The following is a 16,602-nucleotide window of genomic DNA, read 5'->3' as shown; positions in this document are numbered from 1 at the left end:
TGGTAAAAGTTTCAACACCTTATAACCAAAATGCATAGGCCAGTTTTTAAATCTGCACTTTTACAACCTGCCAAGCTATAGTGCAGCCCTGTCCAGTTAAATGTTTTGAACTCTCTTCCATCATTTTATGTACCAGGACATAAAGTTTATAGGGCATTTCGTTAACCAAGCACTGCTGAAAGCTAAGTTGAAGTTTCTTTTATAACAGCATATACCAATATTGGCAATTTCTACAGAATGCATGTGTATCTGCCTAAAAGGAAAAGCACATTGGATAGTGAGCTGAGTAGGAAAATAATGTTTTAAAGCAGAACAGGAACTCATTCTTAATTTAAAAATGCAGTACAAAAAGCTTTCTGTATGTGTCAAGTAGGGATGCCAGTTGGCTTTCTTGAAAACCAACAGCAGACACACTGGCTCATTCCATTAATTTTGGAAGAATTTGGATCCATTCCTCAGCTAAATAAGAGTTGGTGGTTCATGCCATCTTGACACAGTAAACAAAGGAAAGTTTCTAGAAAAGGACACAAGAGTGGATGAAGTGAAGCTTCAGCTCTTTATCATGTCAACAACCGCAGAAACAAATAAAATACTGTTACAGGCCCCAGTGGTGGTTTAAGATTAAGGCTACTTAAAAATGACCAGCATTGAGAAATTAACTTTAAAAAAAAATCCAAAACAAGGGAACCATTTTGTTCCACTTCATTCTCACAATATATCCCTCCCATACTCGGAGTTACTAGAAAAGCACTCGTGAAAATACACATTTTTTAAACATAAGTACAATATTAGTGGGAAAGAAACTGCAATGAATATTAAGTGCACAAAAGAAAGTGTGATTCAAATAGGGCTAGATTTTTGCACGAAGATTTATATACATATACAAAAAATACTTTGACAGTATACAGATGAAGTATCTGTGCCTTGGGACTGCCCTCTCTTCAGCAAGGTTTTCTGTTTTCTTTTTTTCCTGCAAAAACAATGTTAAATGGAGAAATTGTGTCTAAATGAGAATGCACAGGTATCTATATAGCCATCCAGGCAGTAATAGGTAGAGGAAAAGGGGTCCTTTAATAGACACTAGTTGTTTCTACAGTAGCACCTGGATTATTATGACTATGTCTTGCCCTTCGTCCTGTAGCAAACATAACAAAACAATTTAACAGCTACAAAAATAAAAGCATTCTAGAAACACTTTAAAAACATTCTAACACACAAATAGTTTTAAAACAAAACTATAGCAGGGCTGGCCATTGAGTTTAAGTGACTTGCTCAAAAAGACCTCAGAGGCCAAATGAGAAAACCTGGAGGACCATGATTAGACTGTGGGACAGAGGATCTGCACCCCTGGTTTAGTGGGTAGAAGACAACCCAAGGGGGGCTGGATAGAGATTTATAAAACTATGCACAGTATATGTGGGAGGGAGGGGGAGATAGTGGGAGGTATCCAATTAATGTGTCATATCAGCACAAGAATTTACGCTTGCACAATGGAACATCCCCCACACTTGACTTCTAAATCTGTTCTAGGGGTTCCCTCAATCCTCCAGAGTAGATTTAAGGATGGTATGGGGAGATGTTCTGTCATGCAAGCGTAAATCCTTGCACTGATGGTAACTGGATACATAACACCCAGTGGTTTTTTCCCACTCCCATGATACTAGAACTTGATTGGTAAGATTCAGGATGGGCAGAAAAAAGTACTATTTTGCACAATGCATAGATAATGTATAGAATTCACTGCTACAAGGAGTGGGGAGATGGCCACTTGCTTAGATGGCCTTAAGAAACAATTAGACAAATTCTCGGAGGACAGGCCAATCAGTAGCTACTACCCACAATGGCTCCATTGACCATCCATGTTCAAAGGAAGTATGACATCAAATACCAGTTGCTTGAGAGCCACAGCAGGAGAAGGGTGCTGCCCTCATGCCCTACTTGTGGGCTTCCCAGGTACATCTGGTTGGCCACCTTGAAAAGCAGGAAGACAGGCTGGTCCAGCAGGGAAGGGCTTAGGTTCTTTAAAGTCACATTATTAAAGGGTTTTCCCCAACATTTTGGCTAGAACTGATGGCAACTTGCTCTGCCTATCACCAAGGCCAGCCCTACAACAAGCCAGATTTCATTATGTTTTTCCCAGTTGCCTTCCCAGATTCTCACTGAAAAATGCTTAATTATTCCTCAGTTGTATCAGGATAGACATTTCCATCTTAACAGTTCAAAATAGAGAATTAAAATCTGAGGTGGTCCTGGATTTTAAAAAAAGGAGTTTAAGCACAACCCAGTTAAACTTAAATAACATTTTAAAGGTTCCTATATATTCTGAGCCAAAATCAAAGTCCTCGTTTGATGGTTACCATGTCCTTCCAAACCCACCTTGGTCACTGAAGAAACACTGTTGAGCTGCTCTTGTGGGATGTTTCAGAGTATTGGTGCGCTTGCAGTACAGCAACAGCTTCCTCAATCTAACAAAAGCAAAGCCCATGTGGAGAGTCATTTATTACATTCAGTTGTACCAAGATGGACACTGAAAATCAACATGCTGGATAGCTGAAGCCCCTTTGGATAACCTTAGATGCATTTGCTAAACAGCAGGAGTGGAGAACTTGTGGCCCTCCAGATGCTGAAGGACTGGCAACTCCCATCATTTCTGACTGTTGGCCATGCTGGCTCAGGCTGCCATGAACTGGAGTCCAACGTTTGGAGAGCCACAGGTTCCGCATCCCTGCTGAAAAGGATGTCCCGGAAAGCAATTTAGAAACTGATATGAACCATGTGTTATAAGCCACTTGCTGTTTTAGGAAGGATCTGAGGAATCTGGCACACATTTAAAACCGAGCCTTTGAAGGGAACTTCATTCAAATTTTGCTATCTGTAGCATGGTCTAGGTGATGGTATAGCACAGTGGGGAGGAGAGCCTGGCTGGGAGTCCAGAGTCTGTGAGTTCAAATCCCCACTTATGTCTCCTGGGTGTCAAGGGCCAGCTAAAGATCACCCCACAGTGAGTGGCTCAGGGGTTACGTGCCCTGCCACCTGTGCAGCCGTGGGCAAGCTGCATAGTCCCAAGGAGCCCAGTTGCCCCCCAGCTGGCAGTTGCAGACAAGAAAGGCCCTAGCCAGCTGGGGAGGACTAGCCTCAGAGGGAGGCAATGGTAAACCCCCTCTGAATACCTCTTACCATGAAATCCCTATTCATAGGGTCGCCATAAGTTGGGATTGACTTGAAGGCAGTCCATCTGTTAGTACATTCAGACAATTGCTTCTGCCATTTTAGAGTGTCAAAGACTTACTGGGCTCTGTCTAATCAAGGCAGATGCATGCAGCAAGACTTGTGTTCTGATTTTTCATCTATTTGCCTGTTGGCTTTATCTTTGTTTAATCCCAAGACCAACCTCACAAGCACTTTGTTGAACAGTCTTGCTGTAAAAATTCCTTGAACCAGAGATAGTAACAATTTTATCCAAAGCCACCAAAAATATCCTCTTTCATTAGATGTAGTTGCTGCCCAAAATTGTAATACACAAGCTTTTGAAATACACAGAACTCCTCCTCATGTCAATGGAAGGAAGAGAGAGAAGAGAAACAGACTTCTCTAAGCCAGGGCTGGCCTAAGATGTTTTGCTCTGAGATAGAAAAGCAAATAGTAACCCACCCACCCACAGCTCAGATGAGTTAATATTAAGGTCTGTCATGAGATTTTCAGCTTCAGATAAATAACTTCAAAATAACTTAAGTACCAGTCCCTGAGAATAAAAATATAAAACAACAAATTAGATAATTAGAAATTTGCTGCTGTTTCATGTTATCCGAAGTCAGCATCCTGAGGCAGCCCTCTCAGTTTGTCTAATGGAAGGGCAGGCCCTGTTCTAAGCCCAGATATAGGAAGCTCAGGGTTTTTTTCCCTGAGTGGGAGAAACTGCAGAGAAGAAAAAAAATGTTCTTGCAAGCAATTAGGTTGAGGCCAGGCCCTGAACTAAGGTTTTAATTCCAAGGCACAGACAAAGAGCTTGCCAAACCTATGCTCTGACATAGGTATATGAATCCAGCTGGGGTAGTTCTTTCATTTTTAATGCTCTCAGCGGCCTTAATGTGCTTTAAACAGTTTCTTGAAAACTTTCTACCAAGCTTGAAACTAGTTAATGCATCCCCTCCTAAAAAAAAACCCCCCTCTCCTTATACCCACCTGCACAATGACACAATACAACACAATGCCAGATCAGACCATTGGTTCATCTAGCACAGTATTGTCCACACTGACTGACAATGGCTCGGCTCCCCAAGGTTTCAGGCAGGGTTCTCTCCAAGCCCTATCTGGGAATGTCAGGGACTGAATACGGGACTTTGTGCATGCAAGGCAGATCCTGCCCTTTCCCATATAAACACTCTTCATATCCAAGGATGACTTCCTCTTTCATCACAGAGTTTCTCCTCCCCGCCCCAACCCCTTTTTAAGTTCAAAATGCTCTCAACCTACTCCCCCAAGTCCTTTTCAGTTTATGAGTTTTTGCTAACTTCTAGAAAGCAGAATGCTCTTATCAAAAGGGGAGTTGAAAATTCACGGAGGACTGCAAGTCAGATGGCTTTATTCAACCTCCAGCTTTCAGATACAGTATGAGCAGTATGAGCTCAGGACCAACATGACCTGCTGGTAGGCTTTCTGGTGGCATCTGGATGGCCACTGTGGGAAAACAGGATGTTGGAGCAGATAGACCTTTGTCCTGGTCCAGCAGGGATCTTCTTATGTTCTTATTTACTCATCAAAAGCCCATAAATAGCCAAAACACTAACCATTTTAAAAATAGATTCTCTAGCAATGAGAATGGAACAGCTCATTTTATGCTGCATCTCATCGCAGCACAAATTTACATGGGTGGCAATCCACAGGGCGACGTGCACAACGTTTGCATGCCAGTCAAAACTAGAAGCAAAACCGCTGCGCACACACACATACACATGTCAAAATGGGTGTTGAGGATGTGTCATGCGATCTTTACTCTTCTCTCTTCAAACTAATCAGTAGGACATGCCATTATAATGGACAAATGCACAAGGAATAACTGGAACATTCTTACATAGAATCCAGATGGAAAATGGACTTAGGCTGGGAATGACGGAATGAAAAAGCATAATAGTTGCAAAATATGGGGATTTACGATTGCAGAGCAAGGGGATTTTCTTTATTACTTTTGTCACATGTAATTCCAGTACCTTAGAGTGAAGGGATTCAGGCGACTCCAGCATAAGCAACAACTCAGAGTTATCTATCTCCAGCAGCATACCTGTGATCTTCCCAGCCAGGGAGGGGTGCATTGCATGAATTAGAGGGTAGAGACGTTCACCTGCACACAGACAAAAGGACAAAAGCATGCTTCATTAAGGGTGGGAAAAGGACTTTTAAAAAAGTGCTGCCAACCAAAGAGACGACTCTGTTTCTGGCCCAGTACCATGGGGCAGCTGCCACAGCCCACTGACAGCTGCTCTAAACCAATCGAGCCAAACAGCTGGCTGGGTTGAGGAAGCTGCCATTTTAGGTTCCCAGACTGCCCAAGCAACTGACATAGCACAACTTTGGGGCATTATGGTATATTTTAAGCAGAGAACATAGGAAGAGCCTGCTGGATCAGGCAAAGGCTCATCTAGTCCAGCAGTCTGTTCTGGGAGTGGCCAACCAGATGCCTATGAGAAGCCTGCAAGCAGCACCCGAGTGCAACAGCACTCTCCCCACCTGCAATTCGCTTCCTATCTGCCCATCACTGTTGCCAGGCAAGCCCATGAAAGGGAGAGGGGACGTCAAGATAGTAAAAGGGCCAGCAGATGACTCTTTGCCAAGGGCTGTTCTTAACCCTGGAGGCAGACCCCTTCCATCTTTTAAGCTTGGGGCAATATTGGCCTGGGAAGAACACTGGTTTGTTTTTTACCCTCACTGCCTCAATTACAACAACCCATAGATATCACGAGCCATCACAGTTAGAAATACAGTGTCCAGGACAGTATGAATTAAGCTTCCTTGAAGAAGACATTGTAAAGAAGTTTCATCCATATGTTATGGGTCTTAGCCAATAATACTGGGGATTTTTGGGGGTTTAGTTTTGGTCTCTCTTTGCATTAGGGTTTTGCTTTTGCTCACCCAAGTCATCTCAGTTTCTTTTGTTTTGCAAACAGCTTTCCAAAAAGCATCTTCCCTGTGGCTGGCATGATTTATTTATTTGTATTTATTTATTATTTAATTTATATCCCGCCCTTCCTCCTAGCAGGAGCCCAGGGCGGTCTGAATAATAAGGTCTGAATAAGGTCTGATAAGGTCTGAATAATATAGCAGCTAGATCTACACAGGACTGGGGGTGGAGTGGGGAGGTCAGAGACCCTAACTCCTAGCTGGGGATTGGGCAAGACAGGTTGTTGGTCCTTTACAATTCTGCAAAGGAACCTATTGGCAATACATTTCTACATATACGCAACTGCCGTTAGAAGCCGGCTGCAGAGATGCATACAAGACACCAGATGTCTAGACAGTGGTGATTGGCACCCATTGGGGCAGGTAGGGTGGAAGTCAAACCGAATGACAGGCAGAGCCACCCCCAAACTGACTGTAAGTAAAAAGGCATGGAGGCAAGGGCAGACTGAGGTTGGTGGGGCAGTGCCCCATTTGCTCAAATGGATCAGCCTCCATTAAGACAAGCGCAAGTTAGAGAGAAGGTGAACATACTACAGCAACTCGAGAGCAACATCTCTCATGAGAAAAACATGTTGGAATTCTAGATGTTTTGTTTTTTAATTGCTTGTAGTTTGCTGCCTTGGGCTACTTTGGGAGGAAGGATGGCATATACATTTTTAATTAAAGACAGGATGTTTTTTTTAAAAAAAAAAACAGATATGGGGGGACCAAAATCATGAGAAAGGAGGGAGAAAAATTAAACAAATTGTGCACAGATATCCCAATTCCCAAAGAACAAAGTTATCAGAAAGAGCACAGGAGTTTAACTGGGAATACAAGGGCACTAACATCCGTTTCCATCTACCAGGTACAAAAAAAAAAAGAAAGACAATGTTATCTTCCAGGACTGTCTTGAAGAAAAGCAAATTCAGACATAAGCTGACCTCCATCCTTATGATCCTCCCAGTTCTCAAGCCCCTTTTGAAAAGGCTGTAGGTGTCCTGGAAGACCTTCTCCTTGAACACCTGCATGTAGGGCTGCCCGACATTAAGCAAGAGGGAAGTGCTGAGGTGGGGAGTGGTGGCAGCAAGGTACTAGAAAGCAGAATTCCATGGGCCACATGGTTTCCTCTGCATTCTCTAAGCTAGCCTACTGCCCTCAGGTGCGGTGGAGGATACTGCCAATGTTGACGTTAAGATTCAACTGCCATTTCAGTCCATTTCTGCACATGGAATGAGAGGACACTGTCATGTCCTTCACCACAGGCAGCAAGATGCACATCATAGCCAGGCTGAATGAAAGGACCTGTGAATTTCTTCTGAGAGGAGTCAGATTAAAAAAAAGAAGTTCCAATATTGCCATGAGTCAGACAGCATCTGACGCACCTCCCCAGCTTACATTGATGCAAGATAGCTGGAGACCATTTCCATTATTCAGCAGAGATTGAGCAGCTCAAACTGTATTAAAGGAAAGAATATTGGACTGCCTTCAAGTCGATCCCAACTTATGGCGACCCTATGAATAGGGTGTTCATGGTAAGCGGTATTCAGAGGGGGTCTACCATTGCCTCCCTCTGAGGCTAGTCCTCCCCAGCTGGCTAGGGTCTGCTCAGCTTGCCACAGCTGCACAAGCCAACCCCTTCCTTGTGCACAACTGCCAGCTGGGGGGCAACTGGGCTCCTTGGGACTATGCAGCCTGCACAGGTGCCAGGGCACATAATCCCTGAGCCACTCCCTGTGGGGGTGATCTTTAGCGGGCTCTTTACTCCCAGGAAACACAAGCAGGGATTTGAACTCACAGACTCTGGACTCCCAGCCAGGCTCTCCTCCCCACTGTGCTATACCAGCTTAAGGACATAAGAAATAGTGGGTCAGACCAAATGATAATTCTGTCTGCATTAGAGATCTGTTGGCCGATGCCTGTTTGAAAGCATTCTGTCAACCTAACAGGCTAGCATCAATTCAAGTTCATTCTGTATCTGCTAGCTGCTGCTTTTACCTATACGTGGGGTTTTTTTCCCACTCGGAAAAAATATTAATATCAATATTTTTAAAGGAAATACCTATACTTTGAAAGAAATATCAATATTTTTAAAGGAAATATTAATACATTATTCTCACAATCAATGTTTTAGAAGCAGATTTTTTCAAAAAAACAGTCCATTTTCAAAAATAGCTGCAGAAATTCACTTCCATTAAAATCTGGTCCTCAGCCACTGAGAATAAAATCAGTACCAAATCCGACTTGGATGGTATTCTAGCACACCCCAGTCTCCATACAGTAGCCAGCCAGATGCCCTAGGAATGCTCACACACAGGACAAAAGGGAGATAGTCACCCATCCTCACTGTTTGTTCCCAGCACTTGATAAATCTGAGGTATTACTACCTCCCAACAGAGGCTGCATTTTGGGCTACTGCCACCCATTTCAATGGATAGACCAATCTTTTAAGGCAGGGGTGGGGAATCTGTGGGCCTCCAGATGTTGTTGAGCTACAACTCCAATCACTGGCCATGCTGGCTGGGGCTGATGGGAGTTGTAGTCAAACAAGATCTAGAGGGCACCATGCTGGGTACCCTGCTGTAAAAGGGCGAAGTCAGTATTATTATCCCCCATACTTCAGACTGGGGGTAGGGGACTAGCATGTTCATAGCCAGAAACAAGGTTCAACTTGGGGGCTTCCCAATTCATGCTAAAGCAGCATGGTAAAGGTCACAGAGGCTATTAAAACAGCTGAAGTCATTAGCTGTTATCCCTTGGGTAATTGGGTATGTCTCATCTAAGAGCATGGGGAGGGAAGGGGAGTAATAAGCAGGGAGACTCGATTCAAAGCTGCAGCATGCATGAAATTCAAGGCAAGATTCTCTGTAGAAACAGAAGCAACACAGAAAAGAAGCAAAGAAGAACATCAACAAACATACAAAAATGTAATTCTCCATCTTTGGAGATGGCAGGTGTTGCCACCACTCATCATGTTACCAAATTCTTCCAAGCTACACAGCAAGCGGATTGGACTGTGAAAGACCAATCCAAATTGTGTTGGCATTTTCACAAACTTGTAGGGCAGTACAATATCTCAGAGAGGAGGTCAGGTCTCCTGCTCCCCTGGTGCATTCCCTAAAGCTGCCCAATTTCCCTGCTTTTTAAAGTTTGATAGAAATATCTGTGGGCTATAGGTACATTCTTAAACTGGAAGGTTTTTTTGCCTATTAGTGAATAAAGCTATTTATTTCCCATCTTTCTTTCATCGTGGAACCCAAGGCAGCAAGCATGTGGTCTCCCATCCAGGCATGAGCAGACCCAAGCCTTGCTTAGCTTCAGCAAGGTGATGGCATCATGTGCCTTCAGACCATAGCGTGGGAATGGACTTATGAAACCAGAAATAGAATGATCTATCCATCCACCCCTAATTTCAACACTCTTAATTCATGCCATACTTCAAATTGGCAAGTTTGGCCTTTTACAACTGAACATGAACTAGATTCTTCCAGGAGCTCAACAGAGAGAAAGAAGAGATAAACCTTAACCCTTTAGCACTCTACCATTCTGTGTGAGCAAAGTAGACATTTAGGAGTAGAAGTTACTGTTTCCATAGCGATGTTGTATATGGTATTAAAAGGAAAACTTCTCCAGGAAATCATTATTTTTCTTAAGTTCACTTAAGAGGAAAAAAAGGGGAGAATTACTGAATACCCAAGGCAAGTGACAGCACAGGAAAAGCCTGCGCAGCATGGCTGTTAGTAATCCAACAAACTCTCATTGCAAATACAGTTGGCAGGCAAGCAATTCAGCCTCATCAACTCATATGGAGGGCACCAGCTGCTCAGTCAGCAGGAAAGAGCTGGTTTCCCATGATACCTGATCGTGCCAGGAGATCCCCACTGCCAAGCCTAGCACAGTTGCTAGGGAGAAAAACTGTGAGTGACAGAACTCAGACTAGATTACCAGCCACTTAAATCAGGAGTCTGGATGAAGTGAAAATTCAGAATGATTTTTCTTGCTGTTGCTTTCAGCCAGCAAGGTTGCTTTCAGACTACAGCATTTTAGCACTGCTGAGGTGTTGCTTTTCCTTCCACAGTCAGAAGCAGAATTTAAATTGAGGTTCCACACAACACATATATTATCCAGCAGTGCCTTCCTCCATAGCCAAGATCCTTCTGTAATGTTATTCCAAAGTGTTTCAATCAGCAAAAATCCTTTCTAACATTAGGAGTTGCCTGTTTCAAGGTTCTGCCTCTTCATTTGTTAGTTTATTTAAATCCTTTATAGACTGCCCTTCATCCAAAGGTCTTAGGGTGGAAATGCACAGAATCAAACAATATAAAATTAATCGATACAATCTCAAGTCAATAAAACCACACACACACACACACAAGCAACAAGCAATCTCCCAATGTATTCATCACAGATGTGGATAGGGGGCAGAGCAATCCAAACCATCTCACACCAGGAGGGGGAGGGTTGGAATGAGTGAAGTCATCGCTCCACTAAGCTCTGCCAGCTGAGCTGACTTCTTGCTGCCTGCTGAAGTGATGCCAACATCCATCTCCCCCTTCTGCTCGCCTAATGTTCATGTGGGAGGCCCACTGGTGGGATGCCTATCAGTGGAACCCAGCAGAAAGCCTCAAAATGGGCCATTCTGAGAGTACTCCTAAGATGGCCTAGGATCCACTGGATCCCAAATCAGTTTCACAGCCACTGCCAGCCAGAATCAGGCACAATCCAGGTCTGGAGCTGGTGTAGGGATCAGACCCAATCATCCTGTTCCTTCCTCCACCTTCTACCCCCATCATGAATGGCAGACTGCAATTGCAGCAGTGGCTCCACTATTCTGCAGAGCCCCAACGACAGCAAGTTTGGATTGTCCCCTAAGGTGATCAAGCATCACCAAGAAGGGTAGAAATGGGGATCTAGCTTGTCCTTTTTACCCCAACATCCCCAACCCCATGGATCTTAAATTAAATAGCTAGCTACCAAGGAACTAATATTGTATCAATTTCCTCAAGGCCTTAAGATAGGGGTGGGGAACATTTTTCAGCCTGAGGGCCACATTCTCTTCTAGGCGACCTTCTGGAAGGCATGCATCAGTGGTAGGCAGGGCCAGAGGCAAACACGGATGGAGCAATGGATGCAAATTTTGCAGACTAGTTCACACAACTCTATCTTCCATCCAGGGAAGCAAGAGACATTATCAAAGTTCAAAGACACACTCCAGCCAGGCAAAAAGATCCAAAGTAGGGCTGGTGAGGGGTAAGGCATGGGGAGAGTCCCAATGACCAGATGAAAGGGGCTTGGAGGGCCACATTGGGCCCCTGGGCCTAAGGTTCCCCACCCATGCCATAAGGAAAGCCAGCCATTCTACTGCTTTGAAAGATTTTTAAAAAGCAGGCATGGAAAGCTTAATCTATGCAAGGGTTAAACTTTTATGGTTAAGATTAAAACTCTTGCCTACAGATAGCTGAACAGGATGCCTCAAAAGGTCAATCCACCAATGGAGGTCACACCATCACTCACCAAGCATTTGTTTCTGCTCCTGAGGAGGGGCTGCAGCCAACATGGATGCTGTCAGTGGTTCCTGCCCATGGACATGAACAGCAGGTTCTATAACCTAGAGGCCAAGAAACAGAATACACTGATATTAGCATTGCTCTCATGTGAATTACTGTACTCTTCGTGGTATTCTGGGGGAAAAAAATCTTCCAATGGCAGCAACTCCTCTTCCTATACTATCTGAAGCTTCCTAAAGTAGGGAAGAGGAACCTGTGATCTCCAGATGTTATTGGGACTAACTCCCATCATCCCTGACCACTGGCCAACACCTCTGGCTACTCGAACACCTAGAAGGCCAAAGTTCTCCATCCCTGCCCTACAGGCTCACATGGCAGCTTGGGCATGGATGACCAAACCCAGAGGAAAGGGATTCTCTTCCCTCCCACCACAATGGAAAAAGGCAACACAGTACCTTGAAATTTGTGTAAGAACTGCACAGAGCAAAGACATCAGTGATAAATATTCTTAAGGAGTAGTAGACTGCAAGATCAGCATGGCAGCAATTAACAAGGGGAGGAGGCTGAAGTTGTACAGTGTCCAAATCTAAACCACTCCGACACCAAACACTAGAACATGCATACACTGTTTCTACAAGACTAAACTCTACATTAGGGATGGGCAAGAATTTTGCTAAAATCGAACTTGGGACTGGACTTCCTGATAGTCTGCAGGTTCACTATCTTTGCAGAGCCATTGTGAATGCTGTGAATTCTCCCAGCTTTTCCTGACATCAGATTTTTAAAAAATGCTTTGAACTTTGCTTTGGTAATGTGAAACTGACCAGCATGCCTCTTTCCTTTGCTAACTTGAAACTGATAAGCCTGTGGCTTTGCTTTGCTAATGTTAATGTTAAAATGACCAGCCTGTGTGTTTGCTTGTGAAATTGACTAGCCTGTGTGTTTGCTTTGCTAATCTTAAACTAACAAGCCTATGCCTTTCCTTTGCTAAGGATAAACTGACCAGCCTGTGTATTTGCTTTGCATTAAAGTGATCTCTCACTTTCTCCCAGGGCTTGGAGGAAGATCCAACACAATTTGGGGGAAGGGAAGGAGGGGGATTGGGTGGGAGAGCACTGGGAGAGGGAAAGCCACTTTTCTTTCTGAAAGGAAAACATAGTTAATCTCCTTTTTTTTGGAGGGGAAGAAATCAGAAGAGTAAAAATAAAGGATAGCTGAAAAATGACTAACCTGAAACAGAACTGCCTGCCAGTTTGACAGAATGCAATCAAACAGGCATCAACAAGTGGATCCCATCTCTTCTCTACATTTATGACGATGTTCAATCTTCCATGTTCAAAAGTAGCATGGGAGAAAATGGCCTATACAGCATTTTGTAGTCCACGGTGTTGTTGGAAGTTTAGTTACCTGATGTATTGGCATGGGTGCTACGGTGCCCAAGGGTTGGATATTCCTCACTGCTGAAGAGTACTTGTACTGCGAGACACCACGTGAGAGCGTTGGTGAGGAAGGTGCCCGAGTGCTGATAGTCTGGGTTCCTATATTGGCTGGAATGAGAACAGGCACATTTTGGAAGGCTGACCAGAAAGAAGAAATAATGTGTCCGAACCGTAATGCTACTCACCTTTTGTAGAAGCCTTTCAAAAACAGGCTTCTTAAAATGATGTAGTAGGAATAAAAAGATGCAGCAGCTCTCACTTGCTTCCACAGTCTGTGGCAAATAAGCCTGAGAAGTACTCCAAGAATCTTCACAGCAAAGTCATCACAATTAGGTGGTGCAAAGCTCATAGGGTTGTTTCCAACTTACTCAGAGTAGACCCACTGAAATTATAGCTATGACTAAGTTAGGGCCATTAATTTCAGTGGGTCTACTCTGAGTGAAAGTTAGTTGAACACAATCCATATTAATTAAAACACTCATTCACGTACACTGGAGAAGTAAGACTTAAGAAGAGACTGCTGGACCAGGCCAGTGGCCCGTCTAATCTTACATCCTGCTCCCACGGTTGTCAACCAGATGCCTATAGGAAGTACATAAGCAGACCCAGGTGCAACAGTGCTCTCCCTCCTGTGGTCTCCAGCGACTGGCATTCAGAAGCATACTGTCTCTGACAGTGGAGGTGAACATAGCCTTATCCTCCTTGTATTTATCTAATCCTCTTTTAAAGCCATCCAAGTTGGTGGCCATCAGTGCCTCTTGTGGGAGCGAATGCCATAGTTTAACTATGCAGTGTGTGAAGTAGTAATTCCATCTGTCCTGAATCTTCCAACAAAAAGATGCACCCATGGACACAGTTGGCACCAGAGCTAAACCCAACCCATGGTGACCCTTTGGTTTGAAGAAGGTATGATAAGAACAAGATGTGTGTCCAATCTCTCTATTGCTTCCCAGACTGTAGCCCATATCCCATACAGCTCAATGGCTCCCACCAAACCTGCCCTTCTCTCTATAGTCCTGCCCCAGGTTTCATTTCCTGCTCATGTTACACTGTGACAGATCCCAGTAGCTGTACTTTAATAATTAACAGCATACTGCAAAACTGACCAGCAAGCTTCCAGGGTCAGTTTGCCACTTGCATCCAAACAGTCAGTGGTACAAATGGATGAAGCAAAGTAGAAATAACTCACTTGAATACACACACATACACACACAGTGTTTCATTTAATTATGAACTATCAGTATTTCCTAACTTACCCACTCTCTGGGCACTGGACGGTACTCTGGGAACTTGAGTAGATGCTTGTCTCATAGTGCTGATGTTGGACATCAGGCGCCTAGGAGGTGCACTGGTCCTCAGGATCGGGGTGGCTGTGTGATAGGATGCTAAAGATATTGAATACCTTCATCAGGAGGCTTATTTATACAGAAGCTAATAACACAGACAGAGTGTCTCAGCAGCTCCATTCTCATTGCTCAAAACAGACCTACAGACTAAAACCACCACACATTCTTCTACACCAGAGATGGGAAGCCATGACCTGAAGAAGTTGTTGGACTATAACTCTCATTATCTCTGACCATGCTGGCTAGACTGATGGCAGTTGGAAACCATCATCATCTGAAGGGCCACAGGTTCCCCATCCCTGCTCTAATGAATTTCAGTCTGCATGCTGACTTCAGAAAAATACTAAAGTTCCAACACCAACCGATAGGAGGGTAGAGTTTCACACCAAGTGCAACATTACCCACTTATACATTCACACACAGGTTATCCAGATGACCATGTTTTTTTTAAAAAAAAAAACTCACAGGGAGGCCTGGAGGGTTGCGTATTCCAACGGGGGGCAGGACGTATTGGGGCAACAGGGCTAGGACTGTAGAAAGTAGTTCTGGTTTGTGGCTACAGGAAAGAGCATGAAACAATGTATGTAAATCCAAGAAGATACAATACTGTCCTCACATCAGCCCTGGGGCATCTTGAAATATAGGAAGTACTAGGCCTGAGATTTGAAAAGTTATACTGGTGTTCTTTTCATGCAGCTTTATTGGCACCATCATTTGGGAAGGATTTCAGACCAAGATAAGGAGAACTACAATGAGAGGGTTCAGACCTAACACTAAACTGTAGTTTGGCACTATAACAATGAGCACTCAAGGAGTCTCAGTTTCATGTGGCCTCCCATGCAACGGTTTCTTTCCTTCTTTGAGGCAAACCATTGTTAGCCAATTTGTCCAAACCAGCAAAGGGTCATGGTTTATACTTGCCCTGCAAACCTAGATTGAAAGGTGGAGCTGGGTCAGATAAACCAATAAACTATTAGCCTCAAAGCCTGAGAAGAAGGAAAGAAATTGCCGTGCCTTGCACAAAGAGAAGAGTGTGTGCGTGAACCTGAGGCTCCTTCCCTGGTCATTCAAGTAGCAGACCAAGGCTTAGTGTTATGCCTAGTCAACTCCAAGTGATTACCAGGTATGGTCCAGGCCCAGGATATGGACTAAAAGCACATGAGCCATCACGTTGCTGAAACTAAGCAGGTCTACCTGGATTAGTTATCACCTGGGAACAACATGTACACTGCCATGGTCTCTGAGATGGAAGAAAGATGGGATATAAAATGTAAGATAGGTAAAGAAATAAAATAAATGTTTAAAAAGCAAGCCATGTCTTAGAACTGGTCACATTTAAGCTTCAGAAAAATACCTGAATGTGGGATAATATACTGACAGTTCCCAAAGTTTTAAAAGCAGCCCATAAACAGCAAAAAAAAAAATATTCACACTGTCAGTTTGTTGCTTAGGACAGCAGAGAATGAGATTTAAGTCACAGGAATAAAGATTGAGGTTCAACATTTAGAAAAAGCTTCATAGCTGTAAGTAGCTGAAAACAGCAGTGGATATGTTGCCTGTAGAAATGGCAAAACTCCTACCTCAAAGATCCTCAAGGGAAGACTGTGGGCAGGCATTTGTTTCATACCATCTTTTCAGTGACTATTTCTGCAAAATTTAATGGCCACAGTGCAGTGCTTATATTCAAGCCTCCTCACTTATCATATTGGTGGAGTAAAATACTGCAGCAAGTCCTGGCCAGGAAAATGTTTGTAGAGGATTAATCCTGTACGCCATCAATGAGCACTGGCCAAAGGAGAAAGCGACAAGCAAAATGCCCCCTGAACATTTGTCAGAGCAGATCTCATGGCAAAGCCTAGGCCTTGTAAAACCTAGAAAGGCTTCTAAGTTGAACTTGTTCTTTGCTGCAGGGTAACAATTTGCTGGATTTTAGTTTGTGCCACAGATCTTGCTTCTCCTTTGCATGCGAGATTAGATGCCTCGTTCTCAGCCCTCAGCTTCCCAAATGTCAACTCAGACATGATGAACTTAGAAACGAAACAGACATGATGTAGATCCGTGACAGAATCTTCTATGCCCACTTTAAAGCAGCCCGGGGGGTGGGAGTACACTTCTGAGTGAAGCAGTGGCACTGGGGAGAGGGTCTTCAAGTCTTCC

The 16,602-nt window shown here is 43.8% G+C and overlaps 1 protein-coding gene across 6 annotated transcripts in view; it reads right to left on the bottom strand.

The window, feature by feature from the left end:
- Positions 1 to 537: 537 nt before the first annotated feature.
- Positions 538 to 16,602, bottom strand: part of PABPC1L (poly(A) binding protein cytoplasmic 1 like) — a 39,548-nt gene continuing 23,483 nt past the window's right edge. For 5 of the 6 annotated variants that reach the window (XM_061631433.1, XM_061631434.1, XM_061631432.1 and 2 more), the window contains 7 exons: positions 14,911 to 15,001; positions 14,356 to 14,484; positions 13,068 to 13,207; positions 11,668 to 11,761; positions 5,208 to 5,338; positions 2,377 to 2,465; positions 538 to 970 (listed from right to left, as the gene is read on the bottom strand). In XM_061631433.1, coding sequence (XP_061487417.1) covers positions 2,382 to 2,465; positions 5,208 to 5,338; positions 11,668 to 11,761; positions 13,068 to 13,207; positions 14,356 to 14,484; positions 14,911 to 15,001 — 669 coding nt within the window. In that variant the 3' untranslated portion in view covers positions 538 to 970; positions 2,377 to 2,381. The remainder of the gene's footprint in view (positions 971 to 2,376; positions 2,466 to 5,207; positions 5,339 to 11,667; positions 11,762 to 13,067; positions 13,208 to 14,355; positions 14,485 to 14,910; positions 15,002 to 16,602) is intronic. The other variant, XM_061631437.1, reaches the window with a different exon arrangement.

This window comes from Rhineura floridana, chromosome 6 (genome assembly GCF_030035675.1).
Source record: "Rhineura floridana isolate rRhiFlo1 chromosome 6, rRhiFlo1.hap2, whole genome shotgun sequence".
Classification (NCBI taxonomy): domain Eukaryota; kingdom Metazoa; phylum Chordata; class Lepidosauria; order Squamata; family Rhineuridae; genus Rhineura; species Rhineura floridana.
Note: the sequence above shows the minus strand (reverse complement) of the source record. Positions and strands in the feature narration are given on the sequence as shown.